The sequence below is a fragment of the Melopsittacus undulatus genome, chromosome 10 (genome assembly GCF_012275295.1).
Source record: "Melopsittacus undulatus isolate bMelUnd1 chromosome 10, bMelUnd1.mat.Z, whole genome shotgun sequence".
In the NCBI taxonomy this organism is placed as follows: Eukaryota; Metazoa; Chordata; class Aves; order Psittaciformes; family Psittaculidae; genus Melopsittacus; species Melopsittacus undulatus.
In genome coordinates this window covers 10,412,948-10,435,568 of record NC_047536.1, presented here as the reverse complement: position 1 = coordinate 10,435,568, position 22,621 = coordinate 10,412,948, and the positions used below count along the sequence as shown (strand labels likewise).

Here is a 22,621-nt window from a genome sequence, read left to right as displayed (position 1 = left end):
TTGAGCCCCAAGGAAAGAAAAATGACATTTTCTGAGTTATAATTAAGACAGGACTTATTAAAAAGACAAGTTCTTAACCCAAAAATCAGTGTTATGGGTGATGATCAACTTCCAGTCTAGTTGCTTAGAATATGCTTAGGTTTTTCTTACCCATGACTGACATCTGCTTGTATATAGTATTTCCCCTCCCACCCACAGTTACTTGCTCTGGCATTTAGAAAGGCACAGGTAATAGAAACACCTAAAGAAAAACTATATCCTCACAAGCTTGCCTGGGAGTTTAACACCATGTTTAATACCAAAGAATATGACCTATATTTTGTTCTGTCTGCACAGGGCCGTATGTGCTGTGCAAGGCAGTCTTCACTCAGTAAAATGGGAGTTAAACCCTTTATGGTGGTTAAGGCATTGCCAGGATTTCCAAGTTAATGGGTGGAAGAGGTCTGTATGAGGGTCTGCTTTCAATTAGAGCAGCAGTTTTCAACCTCTGTTGATTTGTGGACCCCTAAACGCTTCCCAGGTGCAGACTCTTGTGATTTTAGACCTGTCAACAATAGCCATGCTTCCTTTCATATAATTTCATGACATCAGAAGTATTGTTCTGTGACCATGAGTTTGCAGACTGGTAGTTACAGAACACATTGCAAATGTTGTAGTGTCTGACCTGTGTGAGTTTTGTGTTGAGTCAAATGTACTGTTGACATTTGTGTTGCTGGAGCAGGCAGGGCTGCCCTCCCCTGCCTGGCTTGCTGCTATTGCCTCTTGCAGGAATGCTTGATAAAAGCTGTAGTTTGCTTTGCTGAAATAGTTACTGAAAGTTTTATCTCCTGCTTTTGCGTGTTTTGACGTGTGATGTTACTGGTTAAGGTCAAGCTGGTGATGGGAGGAACTGCAAGGTGAGGTGACATCGAAGAAACAGCTCGGTGCTAATACAGTTTAGGGCTTTTCGGGTGTGCTTTTGTGTTTTTGGCTTGTTTGGTTTGTGTTCTGGTGGACAGGGCTGAGCAGTCACCAGTGCTGCCCTGTGGGCTGCAAAGAGCAATCCTTGGCTCAGCCTGCCCAGAAGTGAGTCATGTGCAGGTAATGTGTGCTGTGTGGTTTAGGTTTGGAGATGCTGGAGCATAATCCCTGCAGTTGTGGCTGGGGATTGTAGGGCCTCTGCGAAGCTGCAGTGTTTGTGGTGGTGCATGAATAGGATGTTGGTAGGAGTGTTACAAAAGGCATGTGCAGAGCATAGGTGTGTGGTTGGAATCCCGTGGGAACGTGCTGTTTTCCTCCCAGGAGGTAGGTGCAGCCAGGGAGCTGAGTGGTAGCACCATGGGTCTGGCAGTGCTGCAGAGCTGTGCTGTGCAGAGGCAGTGGAAGATGGGGAGCTGCATGTTCTGCTGGTGCAGTGCTGGGTGCAATCACGGGCCTTGCTTTGGCTGATGTGAGCTCCTCTATGTGCTCGGCATACACCCCAGCAGGTGCCAGCTGAAGTTCTCTGGCCTTGTTCAATTAGAAACCTGGTTCCAGCATGGCTGCTGGCAGTAGCTTTGCAGCAGTGATTAAATGTGAAGCAGAGATAAAGATGGGCTTGGTGTGCATCCATTCTCCTGTGTGTCAAACAGCATTGATGAAGCCAGGAGGCATTTCAGCAGTGTGCTTTGGTATTATTGAACGATGGAAAAGCACTTGTTACAGTTGACATGCTGACTCTTGTAGTACTTGAGGACAAGGTGGCCCTGACTGGGCACCTTCACTTCTGTCTCCAGCATAGCCTGAGCACCAGGTTTGTACCAAGTTGACCACTCGGGTCAATGCCTTGTTTGGTTGTAGCTATGGCAAATGTATGCCATCCACATCCACAAATGAATGGCTTGTCTTGCAGCCAGCAAAATCTGCCTGCTGCCCCTTTGGGGCTGAGTTGCTGCAGAGGCTCTGTGTGAGGCAGCAAGTCTGCAGGTGGAAGGGGCAGCACTTGTGATGTACATGGCATTGGGAAGGGCGGTGTTTGGGAGCACTGTCAGGGAACTTGCTCTGTAGGTTATGTACAGTATCAGACAGCTCTGCTGGAGGCAGCACTTTCACACTACTGTGGTCTTCAGAAACCCCCCACCTGGTTTGATAGGTACTAAACCAGCAGTGTAGCTTGGTATTCACTCAGACACTCATCAGAACTAATGCTTTGGGGACTCACTTTTCATTTTCAGACATGTGTAATTTGACTTGTGTGTGTGAGAAACCAGAAGTGTCGCGTTGGGTAGAGCAGTCCATCACAGCGTCCGTTGCCTGCTGCCCAAAGGCTGAGGTGCCCTTTGGTTGGTATTCTTTAAGGACAGCAAATTTCTTGCCCAGTAGCCCCTCTGCACACTGCATTTTTTTTTCAGCTCCAGCAGGGCCTCTGGTGCTGAGCATGCATCGAGGCTCTTGCCCTGAGCCCTGCTTGAAGCTTCCATGTTCCTCTCCTTTTAGAGGAGTGTGCTCCTGATTTTCCCTCCCACTGCTGGTGGAAGATAGAAACCTGCCTGTTGCCTAATGCGTGGAGGGCGGGAGCCAGGGTGGTTATTGCCCTTTTAATAGTTCCTGTTTGCCCTGATGTTTCTTTGTTGTTGGTTTTCCCAAGCACCTGTTTAGGCTTACTGCTGCCCACAGATTTCTAAATAGCAGCAGTGAACCAAGTCAGATTCCTCTTTAATTTTAGCTGCCTGTCCTCTCCCAGTGTGTGCATGAAGCTGGATTCGCAACATAAAGGCTAAAGCCTCTCTGGAGCATAAGTTTGCAGGACCTGATGACTGAAGCACAAACCTGCCTCAGGGTATGGCTCTAAGAAGTAAATAAATGAAACCAGGTTGAGCTTATTACACTGCTATTGACCAGAAATTCTGATTTCAGTGCTGGTAGGGATGCAGCAAAAGTAGTTGAAATTGTAAATGCAAATGTTTGCAGTTAAAATTTATTTTGATGTGACCAGAACATTTGTAAACGTTTGTTTGGTTTGGAAGAATGATTCAACTGGGTGGGAGATTGACATGCTAATATTGCCTGGTTTTGAGGCAAGCGTCACCTTTGCATTTGGACTAACAGAGTGTGGTTGTACTGCCTTCTGCTGTGGACAGATCACAGTTTCCCCAGAAGGTTACATTTGCAAGCCCAGGTTAAATGTTTGTTGCTTTCAGAGAAACCCACAGAATTAAAATAAACAAGCAAAGGAACCAAACAAAAAGCCCTAACAACAACCAAACCAAGCAACAAGCAAGCATTAGCAGGTACACATTTAATACAGCCCAAACTGCTAATTTTTAGCTGTTGAGGTTCTAATACAGGATATGCTCTGCGCTGCATGTACCTGCTGTTCAGTGGTACTGCTTCATTCTGATTACAGCTTAAGCTGTAATGGGTGTGATTTACATCCATAAATCAGAATAGCCAAGTTTCATTTTACACAGTTTGAATCTGGGTTTCATTTTATGGATTTAGAAACTTAATTTCTGAAAACAAATGTTGTGTTCAGATGTGTTGCTTGTGTACAGTCTGATGACTTAGAAAAGCACAAACCAGATCTGTTGACTTTGTTTCAGTTTGGGCTTTTTTGGTTAGTACTCAGATACAAGAAGTTACTTTTGATATTTGTTCTGTGTGATACTTGGCAAAGGCCTGGTAATACCTGCAGTTCTGAAACAGTTACTGCTGACTGGGAGAGCCAGATGTAAAGAGAACTTGGTGTCTTGTTTAAAATGTATGCAGATAAGCAAGTGTGAGCGTCTTCCCCCTGCTTCAGGCTCCTGACAGTGGTTTGAAATCTGTATGTTTGTGTGTCTGGATTTCTCTCTGCTGGGGATCTGGGTAAGATCATACCCCTTCTCCCCCACCTCCTCCTTCTGCCTTCTTCAAGCCTTCGGTCAGGTGTATTTCTGGTTATTAGGATGCTAAAGTAAAGCTTTCTGTTGCACTGCTGTTCATTCCATAAAGAATATGATCTCCATTAAGAAAGTGAACCAGGGATGCTGTTAATCAGTTATCTTGGTGCCTGAGGCTTGGTGTTCTCCCATCCTTATGTTCCTTATTTAAAATACATACATTCATAACCCCTGAACTTGATAGAAATGCTTCAGGATGTGGGAATTACCTGACGCAGTGCCATCGGCTTTCTATCTTTTACAGTGGTTCATACCTAGCACTCATTGCATGAGTAGCTGCCACAGCCTGGAAAAGGGTACTAAAAACTAGCCAAAGACAACAAATATCCGCAAGCATGTAGATAACAGACACTTGGCTTGTATCATAATCTCTGTTGTGTTTTTTGCTGGTGAATATTTAATTAGTGAGTATTTAACACTTTGGTGTGATAATGGTCCCAGATAAGAGGCACTGTTCTTCAGTCACTAATGTAGGTCAGACGCCTGTTTACTTTTTGCTGCAGTGCTGAAGCCAAAGGAAGATGGGAGCAGTGGGGGACAAAGATCGTGTCTCCTCTGTCCCCAGCAGTGCTGGCTGCCATGCCAGCAGACTTCTCTGACTCCTGTGTTTGTCTTGAAGCTTGCTGTGGAGTGTGGTATGATTACTATGCTGGTGCGGAGCAGTGATGGTTTCAGCAGATACACTGTGCAGGTATTGTGGTTTGGGTGTTCTGGTTTTTTGCCTACATACTCCAGTTGTCTTTGCCTCTTTCCCTGTGCAGGGATTTATTCCTAGGTTTTCTCACAGTGGAGCGCAGAGGGTGCTGCTCTGCCTGCAGACTGCAGGCTCAGCATTGAAGCCTCTCTCTGTAAAGTTTCCATTACCAAGCATACAAGCAGAGGGTGAATAACCTGTTGTGTGATGGTGAAAGCGCAGGAGCTGGAGTGGTGCATCCCAGCATGTGACACCAGCCCTGTGGTTGGTTGTATTAGTAGGTATTACTTTAAATGGACTTCTAGGCCCAGGTTAATCCAGATGCCTTCAAGTGTCACCTCTCCCTCAAGTTTGCTTTGTTAGGTATTTTAATGTACCACCACCCTGGGTACAAAGAGCTGTTGATCTTTAGACAGTTCAGCCATATCTGGGGATGGGTTGGCGGTTCATGGGAATGGGGTGAACTCCTTTCCAACTCATCCTCTTCAGGAAAAAAGTGATCTTTGAACTTTTAAGGAAAAAAAAAAAAGCTGATAGTGGATAAGGTGGTGACCTGACCCTCATCAGGCTCCCAGTTCTAACTGCTTGTTTGTAATCAAGTTACAAGCTTGTTTGTTGGTGGGCTGCACAGGAGTTGCCTTCCCCAGGAGTGGGGAGGTTTGAGAAGAGCACAGGAAGCTCATGAGGCAGGGCCTTCTGGCAGCTGATGGGTGCCTGTGCAGGGTGTGATTTACCTGCAGCTACCAGTGTGGTGAGATCTGTGCAGGAGATACCCTGTGCTGCTGCTGCAGGGCCCTGGGCAGGTGCCTGCCATGCTCAGCAGAACAGGCTATTAGTGTTGTTGATTATGCCATATTGTTTAATTACTGCTTGGATGTGGCCGCCTCCTCTTGTTGTCTTCCTTGGCTTTGATTCTGCCCACTTGCCGAAACCAGGCTTGGCAGGATCTGCCTTCATTATTCTTGGGGGGAAGCAGCTTCCTTCTTGCTTTTCTTCCTTCTTCTCACACAATCTCTTTTGCATACTCTCTCCTAAAGTATGTTCTGTCCCTTTCTTCACTGAATAATGTCGTGTTTATAATTGTCAGGAATAAAATATAATGGGGATATTTTGACCACACATTTACATGCTGGCTTTCCAAAGCAGGTCTGAATTTCAGGTGTGCAGGGCTACAATGGCTGCAGCTTACTGCTTGGACTCTGGACAGCAGGGCTCTTTGGGTATGTGATGCTGAAAATGTTGGCCTGTAATATATATGTATCTCTATCTGCCTCTTTGCTTGTAGTTTGGTCTTAATGTGGCTCTGGCAAGGTGGTAGCATCCCAGTTGTGCTGGGGCAGGTAGAATGTCTGGATCTGTGCCATGCTGTGCTGGAGATGGTGGTGCGGCTTTGGTTACACAGAGATGATCAGTGCTGCAGGAAGAGTGCACCCTATGGCAGTCGGCATATACGTGTATTTGTGTGGACTTGTGCTTTGTACTACATCTTCCAGGAAGATTAATGGGTTGAGCAGCACTTCAAGTGATGTAGCCAAGGATGGTTACTGGATAAGCATTATTTTTGTCACTGTCTAATTATGTGATTATTTTAAAAGGAAGATTGGTGAGAGACAGCCAAGGTCTGACAGTATGTATTTATAATATAACAGTAAAATTACTTAGAAATATAAGCTTTCCTTGCATGATACGCTTCATACTTGCCTCACGATGAGAAGTTCAGGAGGGCACAGGTACTTGGTTTCTGTCAGCCTCCTTCCTCATGAAGTTCCTCATGAAGCTGAGCACCTGCTTCTGGTATTTTCACCCAGTGAACTGCAGAATGGTGGTTTGGCACAGTACAAGTTCAGGAGGTGACTTTCAAGGTGGAAGTGTGTGTGTTGTCCTGATGCGGAGCCTTGGCTTGTGACCTCTTCTCTGTGGTCAGTTGTGATTCGGTTGCAGTGGTGGAGACTCTTTGATTAAAAATGTCCTCAAAGTACATTCTTGTTCTCTCCAAAAATAGCACAGTCATCTGAAATACTTTGTATTGTCTAGCATGTAGTCTGCAGCTTGTCCTATCTGAGCAAATAATTGCCAAACAATTGATAACAGTAGACAATACTGACTCCCTTTAGGGGAATGTCTCACAATACAAAACCACAAAACCTGTGGTGTTGCCTTGCTCAGCCAGGGAGCACTGCCTTTCCCTTCCTCACTAGTCCAGACCTGTAACCTGCTTTGAATTCAGCACCTCTTCACTGCAGGTAGGACACGATACCTACCTGGTATGCAATGGTTCACAAGTTTTCTTGTTATTTGAACACGTGATGGTTTCCATGCTCTGTAGCGAAACAGTACTCGGACCATATGTAGCAGCTATGTCTGAAGTTCATTGTTTAGAAACCCTGGGCCTTTCCCTAGCTCACAAGAAAGCTGCCATTACTGCAGGGCTGAGGTTTTGGCCATTGGGCTGTATTAGCAGTTTGATCTTGGCACGATAAATGTTAATTGTAATAGGAATTAAATTTCTTGTAATCTGACACAAGAAACACATGCTTTGGGGGTTGTAATTCTGGCATCATGGAGCACAGTTTGAAGACTTACTGTACCTGGATATGCTAATAACTGCTGCTGTTGTTCTGCTAGTCGGTTTTTTTATGTTAATGTTACAAATTCTAAAACTCTTAGGGTATTTCCCCCATCCCCCCTCTGGAAATGTAAAGGCCTCTCTGGCCAGGTGGTGGGATTTGGGGAGAGAACAGTGCAAGGCAGTGACCTGCTGCAGCGCATCCTGTGACAAGACTCTCCTTGGACATGGGAACATGATGCTTCCTCATCTGGCTCTGTGACCCACTGGTGGGGCCTTTGTGGTGGGTAATGATGAGTCTGACTGCTGGTGCCAGGGAAAAGATTGCAGACTGGTGAGGAATGAGAATAGCAGTGACTGCTGGGGAGGAGGTGACTGTTTAAGCATTGTCTGAATAGTTTCCTGAAAGCCAGGTTTTCATCAAGCCCCTGTGTGTGGGGTATTGGAGGGTGATAAAGAGTTGATTTAGATGCAGACTTGCCTCTGGGCAGGACTGGTGGTGTCACTCTGGTGGGGTCAGTGTGAATGGTTTTGGCAAAGCTACTATGCACTGCATTTGAGAGAATCAGATATAACAGACGTGAGCCCCTTAAAGCCTGGAGTTGGAAAACATGTTTTAAAAGGCATTTTTGCAGGAAGAACAGAAGCTGTAAAAGGGCCTTAAAAGGGGGGGGGGGAGGGAAGTGTTGCATCTGAAAGTACATCTGCATTTTAAAAGCAGCAGCAGAGGCAACACCTGGTTCCCATGCTCAGGGATGCATGGTTTTGTTCCAGAAAACTTGTGTCTGTGGTGCTGTGGAGGCTGCAGCAGGGTGATGGCAAAGTGAGGGGCTGCAGCCCCCCTTCCCAGTGTTCCTTTATAGAATGGTTTGGGTTGAAGGGACCTTAAAGCTCCTCCAGTTCCACCCCTGCCATGGGTAGGGACACCTTCCATTGGAGCAGGTTACTCCAAGCCCCTGTGTCCAACCTGGCCTTGAGCACTGCCAGGGATGGGGCAGCCACAGCTTCTCTGGGCACCCTGTGCCAGCGCCTCAGCACCCTCCCAGGGAACAGCTTCTGCCTAAGAGCTCATCTCAGTATCCCCTCTGGAAGGTTAAAGCCATTCCCTTTGTCCTGACCCTGCAGGCCTTTGTCACAAGACCCTCTCCAGCTTTCTTGTAGCCCCTTTAGGTTTGGAAGCTGCTCTGAGGTCTCCCTGGAGCCTTCTCTTCAGTTTCCCCATTCCTGAGATCCTGCTTAGCAATAAGTTATTGTGTGGCTTTTGATGGCTGAGTGAAAAGAATTCCAGCAGTGTAGTCTGTAACATCATTACCTGCTTTTTCATGTAACAGGAGTTTATACTTTTGTATTTTCTTTAACCACATGAAGAAGACCCATAAAACTCAACCTGAAGCTGAATACACATTTTATTGGAGAGGTCTGTTGTGTTTTAGTTGCTAGGATGTTGAACTGTGAATTGCAAGAGATGTGCCACAGGAAAGGTGGTGAGCAGGATGGAGAAGCAAAGTGAGAAGGTGCGGCATTTGGGCTATGACAGCTTTAATGAGGAGCATATTGCTGATGCTTATTGGCAAGAGTAGTACCTGCAGCAATTCTTAGAGCTCTTAAAATGCTGAACCCAGCTGGGACATGTTGTCTGGTGCTGGTAAACAGGCAGATACTTCACAGCTGGGCACAGGGAATCCTGTATCCTGTGGAAACCTATTGTACCCCATCTTGGCTCGATTAGTCACAACATCAGTAAGCTCCTCAATCCTCTTCTTGGCAGAGGTCCTGCTGGTAGTGCAGCATCCAGCCAAGGAGCTGTGTGCTCAGCAAACAGCACGGGATCTGCTCTCCACTCTTCCGCAGCGAGACAGAAATGACATTAAGCTGCGTTAGGATTTGTATGTTGAAAGATTCTGACATTCTTGTGATGGCTGCACAGCCCTGGGAGGCTCTCACCTGTGTGACTGTCTCTGCAGAGCTGATCCTTGTGAGTGGGTTTGAGAGACAGGCACAGTCTGTGTGTCTGTCTGTCTCCTAGAGGTGGGATGACTGCTGTTGGGCTGCCTTTCTCCTGCTGTGCAGCTTTGGGGCAGAGCAATGGCAATTCTGCTAATATAAACCCAAAATTACAGCATAAGAGGTTTTTTTCTCATTGTACTGGCCTTGGGTTTCAAACAGTTTGTGGTGAAGCTTTTTCTGGAGTACATCAGAGGAGCACGGCAGTTATTAGCTTGTATATACCAACTTTCTCTCTCCTTTAAATTGATTAATACTTACTTTGCTGTTCTCATCACCTTCTTCCAGTCAGGAATATTTAATTGTCTCTTACTCTACTTTTACTGTACATTGCAACCTTTGAAATGAACTTTGCTTTGCTTTGAATGAAATTGGTGTTAGTAAAGTAAGGGGGGGCTTTAAAGTCTTGCTCCAAATATTTACCTGCTCCAGTGTGTGAAGGTTGAGCTCAGTCATTTACCAGAGGTCGTGTTCCTTATTGAAGCTTAACAAAAAAGCAGGTTTGTTTTGTTCTTTGAGGAGGATGGGGAGAACCATTGTGTTTTGGAAGGTGTAGAAACCACTAAGGAAAATCAGGACTTGCTTTTTAATGTAAATGTGTCTGGTGGCCCAATGTAATTGGCACCCAGGGGGGGAGGCAGATCTCTCTGAAAGCATCTGGAGCTTTAGTGATTTCTTGTGTTCTGGTTTTTCCCCAAAGATCCAAGCCAAGAAGAAATCTACTCCAGTGAAGTATGAAGTTGGGGATCTTGTTTGGGCCAAGTTCAACAGGCGCCCATGGTGGCCATGCACAATTTGTCATGACCCAGTGCTGGACTGTCACTCAAAAATGAAAGGTACTGTATCTGCTCAGACCACAAAGTGGAGGTGTTGTTTATGGCAGGGTGCTGCAGTTTTAAATTAAATTTCAAGGGCCAGAAATGCTTTTTTAAGGTATGAAGAAATAGACTTTTCTGTGGAAGACATGAATCTAAAAAGTAGACCTAAATCTGGGAGGAGACAGGAGGAAGGTGGGGCTGAGGCTGATGGAAGTGGCATGGATAGCTGTTGGACATGTAGACTTTTCTTCCCAGGGTAGCTGGGCAGAGCTTAAGGCAGTGCAGAAGAAAGAACAGCCTCTCAAGAAAAGGATGCAGAGAAAAGGAGGTGGATCAGAGAGGTGAGGACAGAGATGCCCAACAGGTGGAGAGGGAGAGCTGAAGTGCCTGGAGTGTGTGAGGATGCAGTGGCTAGGCTGGAGAATGGGAGGCTGGAGAGGCTGAGAAGCAGGGTGTGGGATAGCACAGTGTAGCTGCTGAATGCCTGAAGGTGTGATGGGGAACATGTGTGAGGAAGTGAAATATTTTTGGTCTTGTTTGGCACAAGGAAGCAAGGGGCTGGAAATATAAGGAAAACCTGGAGACGGAGCCACATGTGTGAAAGTTTAGGGCATAGTGTGTCAGGCTGAGAGCTGGCTGAGTGGAAGGGATGGGAGAAATGAGGCAGAGCTGTGTGTGCATGAATGCCAGGAAGGAAGAGTGTCTTAACAAGTTCAAGGCAGAGAAGTGTAGATTAGTGATGGAGAGAACAGCAGGGAAGTGGTTGTTTGTATTGCTTTTAGGCTCATACAGCCTGCCATGGGGAGACTACCACACATGGAAAGGCTTGTTTACGTGTTCCTGGATTCCCCTTCGTGTTCTTTTTGTTCTGTGGGCAACTGAAACCCCTTGACCAGTGCTGTCTGCCCCTAGACTGGTGAGGTTGCCACTCATTGATGTGTTTCTCTCCAGTTCTTGTGGTCCTTGTCAGCACTAAGAACCAAGTGCTAAGAGCAAGTAGACTTTTTTCCAAGTAGCCATCAGCTCAGAGCCCTCTGCTATTTCTGTAGAGACATGATGTAGATTTTTCCAGCGTTGTGCTCATGTCATGCCCAGGACTGGTTGCTGCAGTTGCCTTGGTTTTAATTCATCTTCCCATTTATCCAGATTTTGGATAATACTGAATTTGCTATTTTAAATAGTCCCTTTCAAGCTCTCAAATTCCTGTCAAAAATGTTTCTGGAAGATAAGCCAGATGTATATTTGCTCCCCTCATCTCTCCCCACGAAGTTTTGGGCAGGATTTAATGTATATAGCTGTTCATTAATCCTCTCTCAGCCTGTGTATGAGGATTTCTAATAAAGGAATTTTTCAGGGAAGAAGCATGCTATTAACACATTCCTGCAAGGTTTGATCTCCAGCTACAGGATGGACTCTCCCATTGTGTTTTATCCTTGTTCAAACCAATGGGGCTCTGGAGAAAATTGCATTTTCCAGTGGTGGCTGTATGCAATGTGCTTGTCTCCCCTCCCTGATGCTGAGATGGCAGAGCTGAACTCTGATGGTTTTGGGCAGGGGGAGCTGCTGGGTAGGAAGCACAGTCCCACTGCCTTGGCTCTGCTGTTGCCAAGGGAACAAGCCTGTCAAAACAAGACAGGTCACTTCAAACTCATCATTTGTGCAAAAACCTCTTCCCTTGGGTTTGAGGCATGGGGTTTCCTTTAAAGCAGCTTGCCTTTTCTCAGCAAGCTCTTGACTGAAGATTTTTTGGAGCTGGAAGGTGCAGGCTTAGGAGCTTGAGTTCCAATTCTGGGAATGGGACAAATGAAGCCTGTCATCTTTGCCCTTGGTTTGATGTTGCCCTGGTCATTATTTATCATCCTCTCAGTGGTCTTGTCCAGAATCTTGGTGTCAGCAATCACTAAAGGCCAGGCTGATGTGTTGTGCTGGAAATCCTGGAAGAGGCAGCATAAACCAATGGTCTGTGAAATGTAGGGTACATGTTCAGAGGGTGAAGGTGTTCCCAGGAGAATGTGAAGCACACAGTGCAGTGAAATGCAGGCAGAAGTTTATGTATCTCTTGTTCAAGCCTTGTGTGCTCTATTCTAGTGCTTTTAACCTGTCCTGTTTCATCAGCACACCCAGTACTGGTTCAGCTCTTCCTGTACCATGTCAGTTCAGCATTTTCAGACAGAAAACACCTTTGTCAAATCTTCAGTTGTGCCCTTATGATTGAGTTTTGTGTGGAGGTACACATTGAAACTAACATTTTGTCACGGTGCACCTAGTCCTTGGAGAGTGTGTGTACGTATGTGTGTACTGAAATACAGCTGTTAATATTTTATGTCCTAAATAACAGTGTGTTTGGTAACAAAGCATTGAACAAAAAGGGATATATTGTGGTGGGGGAGGTTCAACCTGTATGAGTAAATCCTATCCAGAAGGATGTAATTTCTGGGTGTTGGTCAATGGTCAAGTAGACTGGGCTGTTTAATCATTAATCAGGGAGTAGCAACAAAGCAACGTCCTGCCTGATCTGTTGTGTGTCTCGGGCAAAAGAATATTTGGGTAGTTTGGCAATATTTTGCAGCCAAGCCTTTGCTCTGGGGAGATGAGCCATCTTAAAACTGTTAATCAATTGATTATAAGAAACAGAAGCACAACTTGGAAATGGACAGTGGTAACACAGACCATAGACAACAGAGATCAAAGGGGTGTCCCTTAGCTCAGAGTAGAAATCCCCAGAATTCACATTCATGTGGGAATGTTAGGAAGCAAAAAGTGGATGAAAACTGTCAAATTACTGCTTTTTGTGATTCTTTGTGTGTCTTTATTCTGTCATTTGCAAGGGGTTATTTCTGTTAAATTTCTCAATAGTTTCCAATCGGAGACCGTACCGAGAGTACTACGTGGATGCCTTAGGAGAGCCTTCAGAGAAAACCTGGGTTGCTGGGAAAGCTATTGTCCTCTTTGAAGGAAGACATCAATTCGAAGAGCTGCCTGTTCTTCGGAGAAGAGGAAAGCAGAAGGAAAAAGGCTACAAACATAAGGTGAAAGATCTGTTTACTATGTTTTTGATGCTTTGAATCTGCACAGTACAGATTATTCCTTGATGCCAGGAGCAGCATTTCAGCAGCTTTCTTCTGTGGCAGTGACTGCAGCATCACAGCCAGGGAAGTGGTTCTTAGCATCATTACAATGACCAAAGTTCATAAGCTGCCAGGAGTTTCTAGGCACTCTTTTATATGGAGGTGTGACTTGCTGCTCTTACTGCCCCAGACAGGAGGAGTCAGGTCTCTGCTGGCGAGATATGTTAAGCAGCGCAGCCCTCTCCTGATGTCTATTACAGCACGCTTCTAAATAACTTCCTATGCTGTCTGGCAGCCTCTTTTGGCTGATGTGAAGCAGAGGTGGAGTTGCATGCTTCACTAGATCACTGACTGAGATAAAGCAGAAGGGTTTTTAGCCCTGCTTCAGTAATTCTCTTTATAGAAACCTGTTAGGACTTACAGTTTGACTTGGGAAGTGGTTTGCCAGTAAGGTTCCAGCATTACTGAAAGAGAGCAAATAGGCAAATTAGGCAGTGTTGTCTGGTTTGTTTTTATCTTTTTCCAAGAGATGTATGACCTGCATCAGTGCAAACCCATCAGATTAAATGTGCTCTTGCAGATGTGAGTCCCTGGGTATAATGTTCTCATTTGGTTTTCCTTTTCCAAGGGCATGTTCAGTATCTTCTTTAAGGACTTTTCTCCTTTCATTCCCAGCCCTCTATCAACTAGTTACATGCTCTCAAGTAACTTTTCTAGTACTATAAGTGCTGCATGGCTCGAATCTCAGCCTATAAGTATACGGTCATGTCTGTGGCTGCAGTAATCAAATGTTTGCATAATGTGCAAGTTTGCATTCCTGGAAGCCAGGATCTGATACAAAGCTGAGAGGTTTTGGCTTGGTTTGCTATCAGGCTCCATAAAACATTTTTAATTTGCCAAGATGCAATTTTGTTGGTGTGGGTTTGTTTTTTTTTTAAGGAAAAGTGTCAGAAATCTGGGCTGTTCCTCATGCCTTGGAATTGGTTTTGATTTTGGGAGCAGTTGTGAAGCCTTTGATTTGCTGTTGTGCAGCCAAAACCTACACATATAAACAAGAAACAAGTTTCTTGCTGGTTTCGTATTAGCGGAAATTCTTGTAGAGTATGCAGAATGCTTTTTATTCTATACTAAAAGGTAAAGAGTTAAAGCTGGGAGACTTCTCAGTAATGGACATCTTGAATTTGATAAGAGCACATTTTGACTCTGTGTGTAGATCTTGTGTTTGTACCAGGGTGAGTTGATGGAGAGGGAAGATAGAGTGCGCTGAGTTCAAGGGGTGCAGGCACAATCAAGAACGAGCAAAGCAAAGATGTCTGCTCCAGTGTTCTGGGGAAAATTATGGTGCATTTGCCTTGAGAAGCTTGTTGGCTGTTGCTTTGTGTTTCTGTGCCAGGGATCCATACCATACGCATTCCTCTTTGCAGGCTGTTGTGTTCAGGGTGTGCTGGGATGCCAGGACATCTGGCTTGCAGGGACCTTTTTGCTGGTTTGGAAATGCACAGGGATTTTTCTTAGGCTCAGCAGGAGTGCAGGATGCTTGTGCAGGAGCAGTATTTTCTGTGTCTGCAAGGCATAGGCTGGGAATCCATGTGATTGTCTTAAAGATGCAAAATGCAGGGCTGTCACTCTGTTCTGTGCCTTGTGTACCTTGATCTCACTTTTATCTTGTTGCTTACGCACTCAAATTGGTTTTCTTTCTCTTTTTGTCTCCTCTAATTTGAAGGTTCCTCAAAGATTTATGGCTAAATGGGAGAGCAGTGTTGGACAGGCAGAAGACATTCTTCTTGGAGGGCCAGAAGATCAGAAGTCCAGCCAGAACTCCAGTGAGCTGGACAGCGAGAAGGAAGTGCAGTTGGAATATTATACCAATGGCCCTGGAGCGGAAGGTGACAGGCAGCTCAATGGCTGTTTTAAGTCCTTGACTTTAGACTCCAGACACCCAGCCAGGGAAAAAGGAAAATTGCACATTAAGCCACACATGAAAAAAAGCTCTGACAGCAGAAAAAGGACTAGAGTAAAAAAGAGTGGTGCAAGAGGGGAAGGATCTGCTGGAGAACTCAAAGAGAAAACAACAGACAGCTTAGTTCGAAACATGATGATTGGGGACCTACCAGACAAACATGCGTCTCATGAGCTTCGCCGGATTGCCAACAGTTTAACAGGCTCCAGTAGCACCAGGGAGAATAATTTGCTTTCCTCCTTTGGAGAAAGACGTTTTGAAAAGACTGCTTTGAAACCGGACTATGAGAATCGTAAAAGTGATGCTCTGAAGAACAATCTCCAAGGAGATTTGTTTTCAAGTGCATCTTTGGAGAGGGAAAAGAGTTCCCTGGGCATTTTGTGCAGTTCCAAATTACAGATACACTATTCTGCATCTGATGCTGGTATTGAGAAAAAGCAAACTGAGTCTGATTCATCCTCTTCCCTCTCAGATGGTGGGAACAGTGACGTAGATACCATGGACCAAAGTTCAGAGAGAGCTTCTAGTGCTCTTGAAGTTAGTGATTCTTCAGATAAGATGGAGAAGGAATTTCCTATGACGTCAAGTGGAAACATCAAGCTTTCCATGTATCTTTCTCAGAAGAGCAACAGAAGGGCCAGGAAGAAGTCGTACAGAGACCGCAAATCTCTGGGAGGTTCAGTAATCAGCAGACTTGATGCTGAATTTGCAGATGGGGAGCTTGAAGTGGGCTTCTCTGATGCTGAGATGTCATTGACAGCTCTTGAGTGCTCTTCAGATGCGAGAAATGACAATCTTTCCCCAGCAAACAAGCACACTACTCCCCAAAGTGTTTCCAAGGACAGCTCCTGGCCTGCTGTTGAAAATCAAGCAATCTTAAAACCGAAAAGCACGAAACTGTCCCGAATCAGGAGTATAAAATGCAAACATAAAGAAAAGGTTGCTGAGTTGGAGCCTCCTCTTGCAGAAGAGGAGGGTGGTGTGAATCGCTGCTCTTCTGATACCAAAGGTTTCTCTGGCCTTCAGAGAGATTCTCTTCAGAGTGGTGGAAAAGTTGATGCTCAGAAACTGTTAAACAACACGCATGAGAAACCCAGGGATTCTGCTGAAATAGAAACAGCCGTGGTAAAACACGTCTTGTCAGAGCTGAAGGAGCTGTCTTACCGGTCCATGAACGATGATGCCAGTGACTCTGGCACTCCAAAGGCCTCAGTACCTTTACTTTTCTCTTCTGCCTCTGGTCATGGTCGTTTGCCTATTGAGCCAGATTACAAATTCAGCACCTTGTTAATGATGTTGAAGGATATGCATGACAGTAAGACAAAAGAGCAGCAACTGATGACTGGTCAAAATATAGTTCCATTTCGAAATACCAGCACAGCTGATGGTTCTGGAAGCAATTCTGCGAGTGGTCTGAAGTCCTTGTCTATTGTAGGTCCCTCATATAAAATTGAAAAAAATGGAGATTGTGTCCAGGAAACAGTAAATCCAAACTCCGCTCTAAGCAACTCCTCATTTTCACGCAATCCTCCAACCAAGTTGACGGGGATTGGTGCTGGTAAAAGGGAGCCCACGAGTACTGCTGTTTCGGGGACAAAAGGCACCAATTGTGTGTCCAAACGCAACTGTTCAAAATCTAAGCAGTCATCAAAGCTTGGCGATAAAACGGTTTCAAACAGAAAGGACTTAAAACCAGGAGGGCCAAGTAAGTTACTAAGTCGGTTATCCAGAGGTTCAGGAGAACGTGCATTCCACGTTCACGGTTCGGTTACCAGTCCTCTAGGTAATGGAGCAGAAGATACTGAGAGGAAACAGTCAACAGAGTCTATTGGTTTAACAGAACATTCAACTGATGAAGACTCTGCCTGTTTATCTGATGACAATTTAGGTCGTATTGGAAGGAGACCTGAAGCTGGTAGAAATATTGAGAGCTGCATTTCTACTGCAAATGGGGAGAGTCCAGACTTGGATTCAGAGGCAAATAGTGAGAGCTCTCTTGGTGATGAGTCTAATGATGTAAATCACGTAGCACCCAAAAAGCGATGGCAGCGTTTTAACCAAAGCAGTGCTAGATCTAATAAGCACACCAGTAGATCTAGGGAACAAGGAAACTTGGAGAGTGCCTTTGGCCTGAATTCTCGTGGCTTTTCACGGAAGGGAAATGAGTGCTTGGTTCGTAGGCATTCCCCTCATACAAAGGTGCTTGAGGGAGACCTTGCAGATCAGGACTGTAAGAATCATTTAGACTTAGCTGAGAAACGTTTGAATGTATGTGGTAAGCCAAACAACAGTGTGATGGACTCAGAAACAGAGCTTGGCAACTTTGCTCCCCAGTCTGAATTCTCTGCACAAGGTAAGGGAGCTGGACTTGCACCAGAGTGTGTATTTGTATACATTTAATACTTTCTCATTTAAAGCATAAGTTATGGAACTTGGGACTGTTTGGAGATGAACATTTTCTGAGCAGAAGAAAGAGTGGTATGTTGGTTTGGGGTTCTCTGTAAGCACGGAGAACGAAGAAGGCAGAGCAATTATGGGATTTTGCTTAGCTTATTTCCATCAGAAAGCTTAAGTACATTACAAATTATTAGTTCCTCCACAGTGCAAGGTGAAATAAGCATCCCTCCAGATTTGGGATTTCTTTTAAGTTTATATGTTTATAACGTGTTCCTTAGAATCATGTGCTTGGTGTTAGCTGATAGGTCAGTGCTAGAAAGTGTTGGGAAACAGCCTCAGTGGCTGCTCTGACTGGTTTGTTTTGTAGGATTTTTGGTGTTTTAGTGTGGAATTTTATCTGCTAATAATGAATTGGGGAGCCCTGCAAATTGCCTACTTCACAGCTCTGGTGTGGCTGCCTGACTGGAGAATGGAAGAAGAAGGGAAAGTTTCAGGGAGGCTGGGCTGGAGGCAGGCAGAAGGCAGAAGGGAAATGACCTAGGAAGGAGGAGGCTTCTGATGATGACCCTCAAAACAAACAAAATGCCAACGGGTGTGTGTGTGTGCAAGGAACAGGTGCAGCAGAACAAGAATAAGATGAATATTTTATATAGATTTCACTAAACTAAATGGCTCTAATCTGGTTGTAATAGCATGAATTAATACGACTTGATGGGATTTTGAACCTGTGTGCTTTCTGTCACTTAGGTGTTCCCTCAGTGCACATTTTGGTGTGTGCATTTTGCTATTAGTGGTTGTAGGAGGTTGCCTGCACCTCTATTTTGGTGTGGAAAAGGCAGCTGCTGGCATAGCAGTTGTACAACCTGCCCAAGGCAAGTCACAGCAAGCACAGAAAATGAGCCCATAGGGTGTAACACATGGGGTAGAAATTCTGGTTTGAAGTCATGACCAGTTTAATCATTCCCTGCCTGCTGTGGCTGTGTGGTCTTATGAATTTAAATCTTCACAGAGCAGGTGAGAGGATGCACATTGCTGTGGGGCTGTCAGGGCTCTGCCACAGGAGTGTCACAGCCCACTGAAGGGAGTGAGTTCCTCATTTGCACCAAGATGCAGCCAGGCTCTCATAGCTTCATGGTGGTTTCATTATTGAAGGTTCCCTGGAATGTTGCTGTATGAGGTGAAGATGCATGTCTTCAGAGAGAGACAGAGAAGAACTGCTAAGAAGTAGTAATGTTAGGAGAGGAAGGAGCAGGCTCTTGGGTAAGGTGGCATTGGTGGAGATCAGCACAGAGCTGTCCTGGTGCTGCATGAAGGGATGCAGTGACAGTGAGGGCTTGGGTTTGCTTGCAGAAGTGGCAGATCAGCTGCAGTGCAACCTAATTCCCTGCTCCAAATAGCACATGAGCCTTGAAGCACATCTGAAACTTACCAATACACATGTGCCATAGGGAGGCACTGGAGATGTGTGAGGAGCTGTCTGGACTGTGGTAACATCCCCAGTGTGCTGGTGGGAGTGAGTAAATCTCTAATGCTGTGAAAAGCCTGTTTGTGGAAACCAGTCTTCCTTTTCTATCAGACAAGGTCAGTTACATAGTAGAGAGAACAATGCTGGAAGTCAGACTAACTGCAGCTTACAGAAGACACTTACTCTGCCAGTGCTTTGAGAAGACGTGGCTAATCCTTGTCTGCAGCAGGCAGAGTGTCAGTGTAAGAAATCGCAACAGATTGCAGTTACAACTGTCTAATTTCCACTAAGCTCAAACTATGACTTCATCATCATAGCTGAATAGTGACATTTGGCATATTTTTGGTACAAAATTTGCAGTATGATTTAGTGCAAATCAGGCAGAAGTGAAAATTTGGTCAAATTCACTGATGTCAACCATTTTTATAACTAATGGTTCTGTCAGGTGTGTGATCTGGCAGTGCCTGTCAGACTGTACTTGGGATTCTTGTACATGACTTGCTTTGGGAGAAAAAGGCAGCTAAGCCAGCCCTCCTGGCGCAGTGCAGTGTGCTCTGCTGCATGGCTGCAGGGCTCCAAATAGTTTCCCAGTGAGGATCCTCATCCTATAGTTGTGTTATGTGAAATGTGTATTTCACCCAGCTACCTGTGCAGAGCGTTAATAGAGGTTGAAAATAGCTGTGTTTGAGAAGGTTGTTCCTTCTCTTTTGGCCAAGTTTGACTTCTACGTGCTTGTTTAACCACAAAGCCACAATAAAGTGTAGCACTCTCGGCCAACATCCCTGTTCTGAAGTGTTACACTGGAATGCTTTGGTATAAAATCCTTCTGTTTTAAAGATGAAAAAGCCACACCTCCTACATGTGAAAAGAAGCAAAGAGAATATTTACTGTTTGTTCCTAAACTTCCAGGAGAGACCACAAATGTTTTTGTGAGTAGAAGAAATCTTTTGACAATAGAAAACAGAAGGAAAGTCAGAGGTATTTCAGGATGTGAGGAAAAGACATAAATTTGCATCATCTTTCTTTTGCAGCTTGCTGAGTAGCAGTGACATAGAGCATCGGGGCTCTCTTTCTGGAGCTTGCTGTGTGCTGGGTTGTTGACATGGTGCAGCATGGGTGGTTAGGTTTGTGTTGAGGAAATAAATACCTGCTACTGGTTTTCCTTTGCAGTGGTGCATCATTGTGTAAATTCAGATGCGAGAGCCCTGAAGAGCTTTCAATTGCTGGCAAGGACTGTTTGCTCCCTGATCTCATTGAGGAATCTATTGTTGGGAAGCAAAGGCAATAACTGGGCTGGCAGCAGCAGATGGGGAATACAAGCCTCTTCTAGTATATAAAGGAGGAGGGGAAGGGAAGGAGTTAGGCTCATGTGTTACGAGTGAAAGTAGTGACTGAACTGTGGGATGGGAAAACAGTGCTTTCCTGTGTCCCTGCTCTAAGTTTGGGTTAACAAAGGAGTTTGGGTTAACAGCAAAGGAACATGATGAGTCTTGGGTTGCTAATGGTCTTAGGTTTCGGTAAAAGTCCTGCAAGAAGGTTGGATGTAGTTTGTTTAGGGAGATGGTGGGTGAAATACCAGGAGCCTCTCGGATACCTGTTTTTTGCTTTCTTATCTGAACGGTGTGAAGTCCCTTAGGTCATTAAAAATCCCACCTGCCATCTCAGGGTTGTGGAAAATAGAAAGCTCAAAAATTATAAGGCTGTATCAAGTGAAACCAGTACCAGGGTTCTTCCCACATGGATCCCCTGGAAGGGAGGGCAGAGACAACGAGTATTTAGAGATCATGAGGATCATTTTGTCTTATGATCATCTCAGAAACAAAGTCTTGAAGCTGCTTTCCTTTTTCTTAGTACATTCAGAGAGGAAACGCCTTAGAAAGCCAAGTAAACGGCTTCTGGAATATGCAGAAGAATATGATCACTTATTTGCACCCAAGAAAAAATCAAAGAAGGGCCAGGAGCAAGCGCAAAAGGTGGGTGAAGGCCAAAGTGCCCTTCATGGTTATTGCTCTGGGACTCTGGTTTGTGTGCTTTTGATGCATTCTTGCTGGCTGAGTGTTCTTGCTATGTGTGGTGCTGTGCAGGAGGAATGTTTTCACCAACGTGTTTCACTATGCTAGGTGAACTCTGTGGTGAGGTCTGAGTTTGAAGGAGGTCTTCCTGCACAGTGCAGTCCTGACAGAGCTACCCAGCGGGGGCCCAGTCCTTTGGTTTCAACTCCATCTTCAACCAAAGAGTCCCCTCCCATCCTTGAAGCAGAGTGCTCCTTATCAGAACTAGGATCCCACTCCACTAATCCCACTGATCAACTTCTAGAAGGACCTTCAGAATCTCTGGAGCTGGTGCTGTGTTCCTCAGATGCTTCTGAAGTTTCTGCTTCTCCAGATGCAGAAGAGAGATTCGTGAAATCAGGTAAGGGGGAGGTGGTGTGATTCTGCTCCCACAGATGAGTAATATCACAAGTTCAGCAGAAATTGTTGCTTCAGTCAGTGTGAAAAGGTTCGTAGGTGTTGATCAGTTCATTTGGTTTTGCTTTGCTGCATTCATGACCACTGCTGGTACTAGAATGGGTGAGAGGGCAAGTGCAGTGGGTGGCCCAGGGAGCTGCATGATTACACTTACTCTTATAGCTTTCTGTAGCGTGTCTTCCTTAGGTCCTGACAGGGAATACTGCTTTGTCCAAAAGAAGAAAGTCACAGCTCCTTCTCCGAGTCCTTTCCATACAAACAGTGGCACTTCTTTAGCTTGAAGGTCTCTTGCTGCTGTTAAAACATTTGGATGAATGTGCTGAGGTTTATGTGCAGTCTAATCTGCAGATCTCATGGGCTGACATTTTGTTCTCCTGATGAACTCCAGGAACGGTGGCACAGAAATCCCTCTGGAAGACCATTTTTTTTCTGGAAGACATTTTTCCTTTCTTTCTAGGAAAAATTGCTGTAGAAATTATTGGAGACTTGTGGTAGCAGCAAGCCAGGGCCTTGGCTTTTAGTAAGGCACAGTATACAAAGAGTGAGTGTGGTCTGATGGGCTTTTCCCTATTCCAGGAGAGTCAGTATTGGGGTCTACTTTGCAGTGCATTCGTTCTCTGATAGCATCTAAAGGCATGTCCAGAGTTAAAGCCCTGGCTATGCTAACTTGGAGGAAGCACTGTTCATGTTCTAAAGGGCCTGTGGTCAGTCAGAAACATTAAACCAAGCAGAAAGATACAGTCACGGGGAGGTCTGCCTGTTAGTTTGAGGGGGGAGGGATCGCCTTTGGGGTGCTTGTGGCTGTCAGATGGAAATGGAAAGTTGCAGAGGATTAAAGGAAGACAAACTGGGAATGTGAACCTCAGGCTGGAGGTGCAGGAGAACAGTACAGGGTGCAGTAGTGGGAACAGACATCCAGTGTGCAGAGGCTGCGTGACTCAGAAAACTTCCCTCTTGTCTGGGGCACATGGAGCCCAAGCTCTGTGTTGGCAGAGTCTTGCTTTGAGAATGATGCCATGATGTTCTCTCCATCAGGTGTCCGATGCATAAGCATTGTCATGGAAAGGACACAGCCAAGGCTGATAAAGCAAGCAGATGAACAGGGTGGGATGGGTAGCAGGCTGTTTTCTGGGGAGTGTCTTGCACTCATAGCTTCATTTTTGTTGGTTGTTCTAAGTCTATACTGTTGCCAAAATCAGTGTGGATGAGCCTAGGTCTAGCAATTTGTTACCTTCTGAGTGCCAGCAAAAAGCTTGAGTAAGAAATGGTGCAGGTTACAGCT

General features: G+C 45.2%; 1 protein-coding gene across 3 annotated transcripts in view; it reads left to right on the top strand.

Moving 5' to 3' along the window:
• NSD1 (nuclear receptor binding SET domain protein 1) overlaps positions 1–22,621 on the top strand; it is a 62,080-nt gene that overhangs the window by 6,272 nt on the left and 33,187 nt on the right. For 2 of the 3 annotated variants that reach the window (XM_034066888.1, XM_034066889.1), the window contains 5 exons: positions 9,864–9,999; positions 12,838–13,010; positions 14,773–17,362; positions 20,723–20,844; positions 20,992–21,283. In XM_034066888.1, coding sequence (XP_033922779.1) covers positions 9,864–9,999; positions 12,838–13,010; positions 14,773–17,362; positions 20,723–20,844; positions 20,992–21,283 — 3,313 coding nt within the window. The remainder of the gene's footprint in view (positions 1–9,863; positions 10,000–12,837; positions 13,011–14,772; positions 17,363–20,722; positions 20,845–20,991; positions 21,284–22,621) is intronic. The other variant, XM_034066890.1, reaches the window with a different exon arrangement.